The sequence below is a fragment of the Anticarsia gemmatalis genome, chromosome 4, assembly GCF_050436995.1.
Source record: "Anticarsia gemmatalis isolate Benzon Research Colony breed Stoneville strain chromosome 4, ilAntGemm2 primary, whole genome shotgun sequence".
Classification (NCBI taxonomy): Eukaryota; Metazoa; Arthropoda; class Insecta; order Lepidoptera; family Erebidae; genus Anticarsia; species Anticarsia gemmatalis.
This window is the reverse complement of record NC_134748.1, coordinates 821,604-833,735: the sequence shown is the minus strand read 5'-3', so window position 1 is coordinate 833,735 and position 12,132 is coordinate 821,604. Positions and strand designations below refer to the sequence as shown.

At 34.9% G+C, this 12,132-nt stretch overlaps 1 protein-coding gene across 2 annotated transcripts; it reads left to right on the top strand.

The window, feature by feature from the left end:
* Positions 1-417: 417 nt before the first annotated feature.
* On the top strand, positions 418-11,731 carry LOC142987905 (myeloid differentiation primary response protein MyD88-like). 2 transcript variants are annotated; one of them, XM_076136862.1, is made up of 6 exons: positions 418-732; positions 2,925-3,148; positions 4,825-5,021; positions 5,595-5,760; positions 6,274-6,475; positions 9,475-11,731. In XM_076136862.1, exons 1-6 carry the CDS (start codon positions 614-616, stop codon positions 9,764-9,766), a joined length of 1,200 nt encoding a protein of 399 aa, XP_075992977.1. In that variant the 5' UTR covers positions 418-613; the 3' UTR covers positions 9,767-11,731. The 2 variants fall into 2 exon arrangements, with proteins under 2 accessions (XP_075992977.1, XP_075992978.1); XM_076136863.1 differs by lacking the exon at positions 9,475-11,731 and adding an exon at positions 7,918-8,075.
* Positions 11,732-12,132: the final 401 nt, after the last annotated feature.

Sequence of the window (12,132 nt, the reverse complement as noted above, 5' to 3'; positions counted from 1 at the left end):
TAAATAGCGTAACGTGGGTGGATTTCATTTCGCCTCCGCCTACACCGGCATAACAGACTTTATATTACGTATGGATGTGAATGGTATACTATACTTGCTATGTTTATTGTATTATGTCAGACCTACACCTACCGTACATACATACTATCTCATTTATAATCATTGAAACTACTAGTTTAGCTCAATTATTTTCAATTCTGTCTTAGTTCCTTAATGTTGTTTTCTAGTCGCTAAAATAAAATCGAGTTCATGCTGTAAAAGATAGTCACATAGCTCAGTTCCCCGAACGTCGTAAAGAGAAAAACGCTTTACGACGTTCGTGGAACTGGGTTTTAATTCAATATATTCAAGTTACCTATATTTTCTGTGCATTTCGTAATTTTATTACCTGTGGCTTATTGACTTTCATTCGTTCTTGTCATCTGACATCTTGTCAATTTATATTTATTGCGAATTTTGTGATTAATTTGGCGTGAGATATCAAGAATTTAGCACTATTCTTCTGTCGTAGAAAACTTTGGTGAAGCGGACATGTTTATCTGAAGAAATGAAAGTTTATACTTGATGAATATATTAAATTGGTGATCAGACATCAGTTTCGGTCGCAGTAAGAATGGACAGCATACGTGCTTTGCCTTTGTCTGAACTTCCATTAAAAACTCGAAGTTTGCTATCACACTTGCTGAATTCTCGAAAAGTGATCTACTGTCCTGGACCCATAAGAGTGCCAAGGTAATTCTTTTTCATTATTTAACTGTGCTACATGTCTACAAATAACTTTTTTATAGGTAATAAATTGATCAACAAAAGTTTCGTCACTACTCAAACTAGGTATTTCGGCAGATATTTTGCAATGTGATGTAAACAGGGGAAATCCAACAAATTTGTGTACATTATTATATCTATCTGTGGAAGATACTTACGTAAATTACAAAACTCGTTGTTTGGAGTACCATGTATACAGAAAAATTATGATAAGAGTTAAACATAATAAATATATATACTTAGGTAATTTTGTAAAATCTTATGATACTTCTTAGAATTAAACTGTTACAATACCTGTTTATAAAACTTCATAATTATTTCCTGTAACTTTTGTATACAAATGAATAAATTAAAAACCAATATCATGCAACTTAGTCTAGTGGTCTTCACATTTGCTTTCCACATAGAACTCTAATTTGGCTTCAATTGATCTAATATATTATTATTATTTTCATGCAAGGATAGATCAACATCTTGCATCATTTGCCACATCTTGCATTGACTAGCTTTATATTTTGACACTAATTGGCCCATGACCCTAGCCATTTTGCATTAGTATGTAGCTAAATGTCAATCAAATTCATACCGGTTGACAAATCACTTAGAGGCTTGTAAAACCATTCTACAGGATGCAACTGACCCATTAAAATCATTGTCTTATGTCATTTACGGAAATGGAAATCAGCCGAGCTATATGGATGGTATGAGTCATCAAACATCCCGGTTCCTTATCTTTTTATATCCAGTTATGATTCAATAGTAATAGATTTAACTAAAAGTTTGGAGAAGCAGTTAAAATTGTCACCAAGCTGCAAGATACATACTGATGCATGTAGTAATATTTGTGTGATGAGTACTAGTGTCTATTTTTGAGCCTGGTTATTAATGTATCTATATAAGTATGTATTTAGAAGTATATAAGTAAGTTTATCAGTTATTTGGTTACCATAGTACAAGCTCTACCTAGTTTGAAAACAAATGACTGTTGTCGGATGATATTATTATTTGGTATCTAAAAATTCTATATTTTGTTGTTAGATTCATGACTCAATGTAGTACTTAACTAGATTTAATTTTTGAAAATAGTCAGAGGCTTGCATAGTAAATTAAGGTTGAAAAAACTTATGGAGAAAAAATTCATTCTCAATAACAAAACTGTGCAGAATTTGTGTGACCCAAAGTTCAGTAAAGTCATGAGATCACACAAAAAAAATCTATTTGCAGTTATGACAATAGATATATAAGAAAAGATACTTAAAATTTTTTGGTTATGACTTCATATCAATATCTACTCACACTCTTGGAGGTTTTCATAACACAGAAACTAATATGTATGTCGTACGAAAACTGGGAATTTCCCAAAAAAGTGTGCTTTGCCAGATTAAGGTAAACAATATGAAATAACAAACAAATAAGTTCTAAAATGATAATTTTTATCTAACTTAGATAAGAGAAGGTCAAAGTTTGTATTCAAGCTTGTTAGATTTGATTTTAGTTGTTTTGAACTACAACAATATTAGTTACTATGAAACTGAATAAAATACTTTACACAGTCTACTTACTTACTTATTATCAAATAAGATTAAGCTGCTGGACCTTTATGAATAATGATTAAATAATTTATATTTTGTGTATTTTTATAAATTAATAAATCTTTTAAAATCCACTTATTAGCAAAATTTGTTATATGAGTATGAGGAAGAGATTAATTGATTTAAACCATAAATCTGTGCCAAGCAAATAGGTACATGATGGAAATAATAGTGTTAAATATTCTTTTAAGTTGTTAGGAAAAGTTATTCCATTAATGAATATATTATTATCCCCCATTCCGGAATACCTGGCAAATTGCTCTAGATAAGTGTTACTTAACCTACAGGTTGAGACTACGGTCTGTGGACCCCTGGAAGTCTGTGAGGTTCTAGCACCTGAGCTTGTAGAACTTGAGCTTTTCATATAGGTCTGCAGACTATATATTAGCTTAGCCTTTGTTCCAAACTATGTTGTTGGCTTCCAGACTCACCTGATGCAGCTGGATACCAGTGTTTTGTGACATAAGTTTGTAGACTGCAGAGTTTAAAAACCCTGCTCTAGAAATTACGTTAATCATAATCTAGTTTTTTATACATCAAAGTACTTATAAATATTGTCTATTTCAGGGACTGGCGCGGGCTAGCGTCATTTGCCGACATATCGAATGAACTCCTGTCGTACATCCAAGAACAGCCGGACAAAACAGGCACACTACTGACAATATGGCAACAGAAAAACTCTCCTACTATTGGGGACTTATTAGACAACTTGTGTAAGATAGACCGGTACGATGTGCACGATGATGTGGCCGAACTGCTCCTGGAAGCTGCATCTAGTGGACTTTTGCGATGTAAGAAATCAAAATCAAACCATTTACTCATTTAGGTCAAATATTGACACATATGATAGTTGCTACTATTACTGAATCTACCACTAGCTTGGAAAGGGAGCAGAGCCTTATGAGAAGCCAATGCCAAAGAAAGCAATAATAATGTTTAATACATTTTTGAGGGGATCCAAAGTCACACGCGCTTGGCCTGCGTGGTGGACTCAAGGGCTGCTCTCCCTCGTCCAAGAGGTGACCAGGCCCAGGGTGGAAAAAGAATGCAATAGTTCTTTAGCAACCCATTTTTTATTTTAGTTAGTGGTCAACTTAGTTGTTCGAGCCCCCATTAAGGTTAACGATTGTCTTTTTGATTGGCAAAAACAGGGACCGACTTTATACGTGCCCTCTGTAGCACGAACACTCAAGGACCACTATGTAGTCACTTATCTATAAAATGACTGCGCCTAGGGTTGTTTTACCCATATCGTTTACTGTCCAGTGAGCGAAAGCTATGAGCGACTGACTTAAGGAACACAAATTCTTAAATATTGATAAATACGAAGTTGAGTCAGGCAACTGCTGATAAAACGTACATAAACACGAGACGGTTTTTTGTTGTGTTTTTTTTATCTACATTACAATTTTTATTGCGTACCAGTAGCTAAATATTATCAAATTAAATGATTATGTCATTAAACTTTTGCTCATCATTTATTTTTGTATAGTCAAAATCTGCTATATATGCTGTTAATAAAAATGAATGACGCATTATTTGCGATTCCTAGTTAGGGATGTTGGGTGCCTATCACATTAAAACAAGTGATAACTAAATCGTGAGCCGTGACCTTCCCTGCAACAACTTTCAACGGAAATGTGATAACCCATATTTGTCAATGTTGATTTATTATTACTACATTTTTTACATACTTCACTATTTATAGATTAGTGTAGACTTTTCAATGGATAAAGTGACATCAAATTTATAAAAAATCTGCAGCATTTCATCTTTTATGCCGTTTAGTAGTAGTAAAACTGACTATGAATGAATGAAGCTCTTATCCTTGCTCCTAATCTCTGAAAAGGGGGACTGATACTACAGAATATTGCATTAAAAACTGAAAAATATAAACATGTTCATATTTGCGTAATCACCCATAATTATAATCTCAAATCATTTATTAATTTAGGGCAGAAATCCATTAGGTTAATTTGCTTCCAGTTACCAGGAAGGTAGGGCACTACTAGCTGGCGAGAAAGTCCATGCCATACTTTAAAATTTCCAGATAGTTATTTACCATATTAATTTTGTGGTAAATAAAAAATAAATTTATCCCATTAATGTCCCACTGCTGGGCAAGGGTCTCCTCCTGTAATGAGGGAGGGATTAGGCCTTGAGTCCACCACACTGGCCAAGTGCGGGTTGGGGACTTAGCATGCCCTTAATAAATGTATTAAACAAATTTTAGACATGCAAGGTTTCCTCACGATGTTTTCCTACACCGTTGGAGCATGTGATAATTATTTCTAATACACACATATCTTCTAAAAGTCATTGGTGTGTTGCCTCGGGTTCGAACCTGCGACCACTTGCGTGGGAGGTATTAACTTACACCACTCGGCTGTCATTGCTCTATTAAATTATTATTTTATTATCTATTTCATTTTTGTGGTACATAATTAAAATTTAATTCTATTCACAGCATCATCTGCATCCAGCAGGCCGAACAATGTTGTAGACACATACATCTCACACAACAGGAGTGATGAAGACAGTTCACTGACGGACTACGACCGCCCCGGGCAGGCCTCCATCTTTGATGCCGTCGTGCTGTTCCATGAAAAGGATAGAGAGTTTGCCCTCGAAATGATTGACCGGATGACTAAGCTAGGGTTCAAGGTAACAAAACTAGAAATAATATTTCTTTCCAAATAAAATTTTTTAGGTTTATTTCTGGTAGTGTATTCGACTCCTAACCACGATATCTCGGGTCCGATCCCCAAGTCGAATAAATTTCTATTAGATTACTCTTAAATGTAAGCGCTGATAGACGCCCTCGGATCATACCGGTGATGTCACCGTATCTATTTAAAAAAAACCGCTTCAAAATCCGTTGCGTAGTTTTGGATATCTAAGCTTACATACATACATACATACATGCAGACTTTTCTTTTTACTATGTGGTTTTTGTTAGTTTGTCGTATGGTCAACCTAGTGTCAAAGTTGTTCAAGCCGCCCGAGAGGCCTTTGACGTGGCTTAACGACTGTTATCTTAGTAGACAACAACCGGGACCGACTTTTTACGTGCCCTCCGAAGCACGGAGACGCCCAGTTCAAATGCCACTATGCGGCCACCCATCTATGGAATGTCCGCGTTAAGGTTGCTTACCCCATTGATCGTTTACCGACCGGTGAGCGTAACTAGCCACAAGAGCCTCGATGTCAGGTTAATAATATTGTTTTGTTTGTCAGTTCTGTACAGTGAACGACCTGCAAGCCGGCCACACGACGCAGTACAAGCCCATGGCGCAGGTCATCTCCAGGCGCTGTCTGCGCGTGATCCTCGTGTTCTCGCCTGACTTCCTCAACAGCTGCGAGATGGACTTCTACACTGATTTTGCTCAAGCCACCAGCATTGGTAAGTTACTATAAACTGCGAATACCAACCACTGCTGCTATATTATCGCCGCTGCACGCACAAAATTTTTTATGAGTTAAAGATGTAAATTAATAATTAACATTTCTATACCCATCATTATGTAAAATTATTATGAACCACTGCGCTAGACGTGCAATCTAGCGCAGTGGTTTAACTCGCGGCAATAGCCGTAGCGCCGCGTGTGCTTGCTTCGAATCCCGCCCGGGACAAATCTCCTGGCCCATAACCCGAAAGCTAAAGTGGGATTATTTTTAACCCGGTAGTAGAACGGCCGTAGATGTTTGTCTGTCACAATTTCACAATAGCTGAAGCATCATCAAAGCAGGGATCAAACAGCGTATTTTTTATTAAATTCCAAATATCCTTTATTTCGTAAACTTCGTACAAAGTATTTGTCCATCATGTATTTTTTTGTTATCAAAGCCTATTTACAGTCGAAATACGGGATGGAAAGCTAACATTAGCTTACCAATAATAAAAATAATCTTGCAGAATCATCGCACCAGAAACTGCGTCCGCGAGTGTTGCCAGTCGTGTACCGCAAGTGCGAGTTGCCATTGCACATGAAACACTACCTCACGATCTACTACGGCTCCGAGATGTATGACTTCTGGAACAAGCTGCACTCGTCTCTGCAGTCAGCCAGGTTCCAGATCATGCAGCCACCGACCATGCACCACGAATACACACAAGGGTATAACTATATTACACAAAAGAAACGTGTAAAATCTATCTCGTTCCTGGCTCGTCTACGGTCGATCGTTGTTTAAATTCTTATTCTAATCGGTTTTTTCCAGTTGTCACCTCTACGCTGTCACCTGGGTGACAACTGGGAATTTTCTTCCTACTTTTATTCCCAGTTGTCAGTACAGTGACAGTGTAGAGAAGACAACTGGGAATATACCTTCTAAACGACTACGGATTCTGTCTTTTCTTTTTACTAATTTTTGCTTTCTATAAAATTTTAATTAAGCTTTTTTATTGTCAAGTCTGCTGTCAGAATCATACACAATCCATCCAGACAAAAATATTTTTTTTAATATCAGATTTTTTTTTACATATTTGAATGTAATTTTTACTTAACTTTGATGAAGATATTGTTATTAATGATTGACTATCATCAGATTGTCCACTTGATTAGAAATGTCTGTTTTTTTGCATGGTTTTGAATATCGGCTTGATAAAATCTATAGCCAGGAAATCCCGGAATGGAGGAAAGCTTTCAGCCGTGATTTCAGACATATTTTTTTATTATCTCTATGTAATCTCAATTATTACTAAGACAAGGGTTTTCTTACTATATTTTTTTATTATTTTCTCTTAGTATAGTAAGGCGCGGTTTCACCTCTTCTTAATATTTAGTAGGTAGCTTATGAGAAATAATTTTGACAGTAATTTTCATACAGCAGCTGTCAGTTTAATTAGCAGGCACGTTAACCGACACTGAAATATAAGCTGTGAAACTGGCCATGATAATTCTAAATATAGACAAAAAAAATATGAACTTAATAAAAATCACTAAAAGAATTTACTAACAATTTATTTTTCTTCATATTTGTATAATTTGGGGTTTTGTTACTTTTGACATACTAATAAATATATAACATGTTCTTTATTGTACATTAACTTTTGTATAATCTTTATTATGGGTGTTTAATATATTAACATAATAATACAATACCTGTACTATCATTTGTTTTAACATATGATCATTATTGGTCAGTCTAGTTCGACCACTAGTTTTAACAAAACCAATTTATATAACCTTCTAGAGCATAATTCAGATTTGTCGAAAGAAGTACCAGTCCAATTTATAAGTCTTCTTTAATTTCTTCTTCTATTATTATTGAGGGCACGTAAAATCCCCAACCTGCACTTGGCTGGCCTGGTAGACTTAAGGCTGACTACACCCTCATTCTGGGGGGAGACCTTTGCCTAGCAGTGGGAAATATCACTATATACACATACGCAAGGCTCGTAATCTATATAAACATACATACATAATATCACGCTTTTTTCTCATAAGGATAGGCAAAGATCAAACAACGCCATACATCTTGTCCTTTTTATAAATAGTTAAAACAGTTTGCTGTTGATTCTTTTATCAACTTGTTAATTCATATTTTATGGATACAGACCACCGAGTCCAGTTTGCAGTTCCCCGCCTCAGTGGGAGATCTTAGCCCAGCAGTGAAACGACAGAAACATTTTTTGTAAAGAATATTCAACAATAAATTTTACAAGCACCTATGCTAGTTTATTACCTATATTATATATAATAAAACATTCAAAAAACCGTGTCTGTAAATTTAATATATTTACAAAATTACCAATGAGGGATTTTAGTAACAGTATAAAACATAAATCGTCAAAAAAGTGTCTGTTTATCTGTTTGTAGTTGTAAATATAAAAAGCAATTTGGATTAAATATTGACGATTATGATAGTCGTTATAATTACTAAATCTACCACTAGCTCAAAAGGTGGTGACAAACTGACGGCCATTGTTTTAAATCGCATGTACCATGTAGTCGATACAATCATGTATTGCGTACTTAATGTTTTTTTTAAATTTAAATGGTTACTGCTGGGCAAAGGTCTCGAGAAATGAGATAATGATCGCCTTGACCCCTGAATGTTTAAAACAAGCTTAATAAATATCTATGCAAATGTATTTTTTAACCCACTATCCCACTGCACGGCAAAGGTCTCCTCCAAACTAGGGAGGGGGTAGGCCTTGAGTTCGCCACGCTGGCCAAGTGCGGGTTGGGGATATTAATATTTTTTATTCATTAAAAATTATGATCACTTAAAAAAAACAGTGGATCTTGAAAATAGGTTGTTGAGTTGATCTAAACTTGAATATTCTTTGTTTGTTATGGAGTACATTGATCTTTGTAAATAGCTTTGCTATATAAATCCATACTAATTAATATACTTACTTACTAATACTTTCTACGGCTAAACTGCCTAAGCTAACTTTAAAAGTAGACTGTATAGCCCAGAAAAGGACATGGGTTTATTTACATAAAACTCATACTTTCAACAACTTGTGTAAGCACTAAATGACAGTTTACTAAACGTATAGTAATGCATCTTAGGGCGCAAACACCACAGTCGATTTCAAATCATTTTGAAAGACATCTCCCGCATTCAAAGTTGCTCTTGTGTCGCGAAGACTTTTACTAAACCACTGCGCCACGGAGGCAGTCACACAATCATATTTAAAAAGACCTATTCACAAAGCTAGTTTCACTGACTAAGTTATAACCGTGGTAGATAGGTCTTTCCTTAACACTATATCACACATTCACAATCAAGTAACTAATGAGAAACTTGGTCTACAAAACTCTTCTCTAACTGTTATTTTTTCAACTAATTTAGGAGAAATACTTACGCAGTCCCTTTTGTTTTATTGTTAATATTTATTTTAATTTTAGAACTATACTCAAAGCGTTACTAACGTGTGAACTACATCTTAATCAAAAGAATTATAGGAATGTGACAACGTTTCAGTGCGTACGAGAGACTCGAATAAAATGACACGACTTAGTTCGCACGTTTGTAACGGCCTGAATATAGTTTAATATTGTTATCAAAGCCGACAAAAATGTTCACCAAATTTAACTATCACATTTCCAAGATTAATATAAAAGTGCGAACAAAAAACTGATTATAAATTTTATGTTTTCAGTTCCCTTCCATCGGTAATCGTGCAGGAACCGCAAGAGCCGATTGTAGCGACACCTTCCGACTCGTTTGCTGAGGACGCACACTTATTCATCGATGATACTCCGCCCCGCAGTGTTTCACAGAATGGCTTAGACACTTTACACATATACGCAGTGCCCGAAGACTGCCAGTCAGTTAGCAGTAGTGTCAGCCAAGTTAGCCTCGGCCATACTACGAAGAAAAAGAATCCGCTCTCGAAAATTTTCAACCCGTTTAAACGAAAGAAGCGTAAGGCTCTCGCCGCTAACTGCTGAGTTCTTAGTATTAAGATCGAGCTTGTAACGTTATAACTAAATGTATGAGATAACCTTTTGAGTGATAAGTGTCGGTTGTACTGATAATATGAGCAATTGTATGACAACGAGATAGCAAATAATTGTGCTAATTTAAGTTACAATGTAAAGTGTATATTTAAGTTTGTTACTTTTACACGATATTCTGGTCTATGATCGCAAAAATCGGGGTCATACGACTCTCCGTTGCGCAGTGGTTTAGGTCGCCATGCCGCTACCATTGCGTAGAGGTCATGGGTTCAAAATTGGAACAATTATTTATGCGATCAACAAATAATTGTTTCGAGTATGGTTGTGCTTTTTGTCCGTTGTTTGTATATTAGTAAAAGTACCCGCGACACAAGAACAATTCTAAGTGCGGGAGTTGTCTTTTAAAAATAAGAAACAAAGAAAGAAAGAAAAGAAAATTCACAACGCGACTTCACGCTCCTAGTTGTATAAAATTATGTTATTAACCGGCTTCAAAGGAGGTGGTTCTCAATTTGACCGTATTTTTTTTCCCTTAGCCGTCTATTTAAATGTTGGATTCGCAAATGTCCATCGTTACAGTGCAACTGACAATCGACATGAATGTACAGGGTGAATTTTTTCTATCATGCGTATACGTAATCCTATTTTTAAACTATTGACAATAACTTAGACAAAGTTTGAAAGCCAATTCTCGTAGTTCAACAAAGATCAAGTGTAGATCTAGTTTCAAGCTCATAAATGCCAAAAATGTATGTAAGAATTTCGCGCATCGATCTCAGTTCAGTTACTTTGGAAAACTACGAGAATGGACTTTCGGATTAGTACAATCGGCTGGCTTGAAGTTAGCAGCAGTAGCTAACGTGTCATTTTTTTTTTAACTAGATAGTGATGTTACAACCGTTAATTCTGCAAATGTTTTATTATGCCTAACTTCAAGCCGGTCTTTATAGATTGCTCGTACTGTAATGTAGTTATAGAATGTCCCAGTGGAGTGAATGGTCATCTAGAGTCAGCAGTAGTCAGAAAACTGGCTTATTTGTCAGCTTAAGACCACGGCCAGTGTAGTGGGACTGAAAAATCAAGCGATTTAAAAAGTAAAATGCATGTTCGTGTTAATTCCCATATAATGGTTTGACAAGTTGGTACAGAGTGTTGGCGTTAAATATAGATTTGTGTTTACCTTCACCAGTCCTAAACCCTGGAGAGAAAGCTCTACAAAGGTTTTGGACAATATGTAATAAACATCGCGAAAGTTTTAAAATTATGATCCTGGCATAGGTAAAGTCAGCTTTAAAGTAAGTAGTTTTTCGTATGAAAATATAAATCACATGATTGCTATTGCCCAACAATACGTAGTGTTTGTAAAATTATTTTGAAGTTAATATACGGTAGTAAATTCACTATTTCCATTGATAAAAATGCTTTTGGAAATGTGACATTATTTTCTACAGTTCCAAAATAATTAGCTATGGGTCTCTGCCTATAGTGACGCTACTGGATGACCTATTTAAGATAAGCATGTCGTAACGCTATTTTACTCTTAGTCGTTAATTCAATGTTCGAACAACTACGAAGAGTCTCATAAAATTAATTAGGTTTATATTTAAAAGGAATAGACACCGTGTTATCTAAAATGTTATTCGAATATAAATAATTAATTTACTAGGAATTTGTTAAAAAATTATATAATATATTATATAAAGGTCAAGTGCTTCCACTTTTCGAGGTTTCTAAGAAATTTTGAGATTTTATAAAAAAAAATTTTTTTGATGTATATTTGTGATTTGAATCGAATTTTAATAATGTTATAGTCGAATGTTATAAATATATTTTTATGTAAGTTTTGGATAATATTATATAGTAAAGTTTTGGAGCTTATAATTCTATGTATAAGAATAAACGACTGCCTTTGTGATTGTTTATATATTATGTAAATATATATTATTATTTTATTAATGATGTTTTATTCACATATTTCTATTATACCTACGCATATATTTCTTATTAATGTGCGTAAAAGGAAAACACGCATAAATAGTAATGATATTGACCTGAACCGGACTAACTGTAGGTATTTCAGTTACACCTACGCATTTGCAAATCTGAATAATTAATGACCGACGCCAGTTTCACAGATAAAAAGTGTCCGACAACCAATCTGTTAGATAACATAACAATCTAGGAAAACCATTGCAAAAATATCACAGTTAAGCTATCTAATACTTATACAGAAGAAGACAAACCGGCCCATAATAACAAATTAATATTAGGTCGGAGAAAAAGTCTTTTCGTATTATAGTATGTATGAACTTGTAACAAAATCTCTGGCTTCAAGAATGACAAATGAGTACATGGTT

What these genes read in the sequence shown, in the direction of transcription:
- LOC142987905 (XM_076136862.1), top strand. Translation starts at nt 614, where the DNA reads ATGGACAGCATACGTGCTTTGCCTTTGTCTGAACTTCCATTAAAAACT. An exon ending in GGACCCATAAGAGTGCCAAG is followed by an intron (nt 733 to 2,924) that starts GTAATTCTTTTT and finishes TGTCTATTTCAG; the next exon opens with GGACTGGCGCGGGCTAGCGT. An exon ending in TGCTCAAGCCACCAGCATTG is followed by an intron (nt 5,761 to 6,273) that starts GTAAGTTACTAT and finishes ATAATCTTGCAG; the next exon opens with AATCATCGCACCAGAAACTG.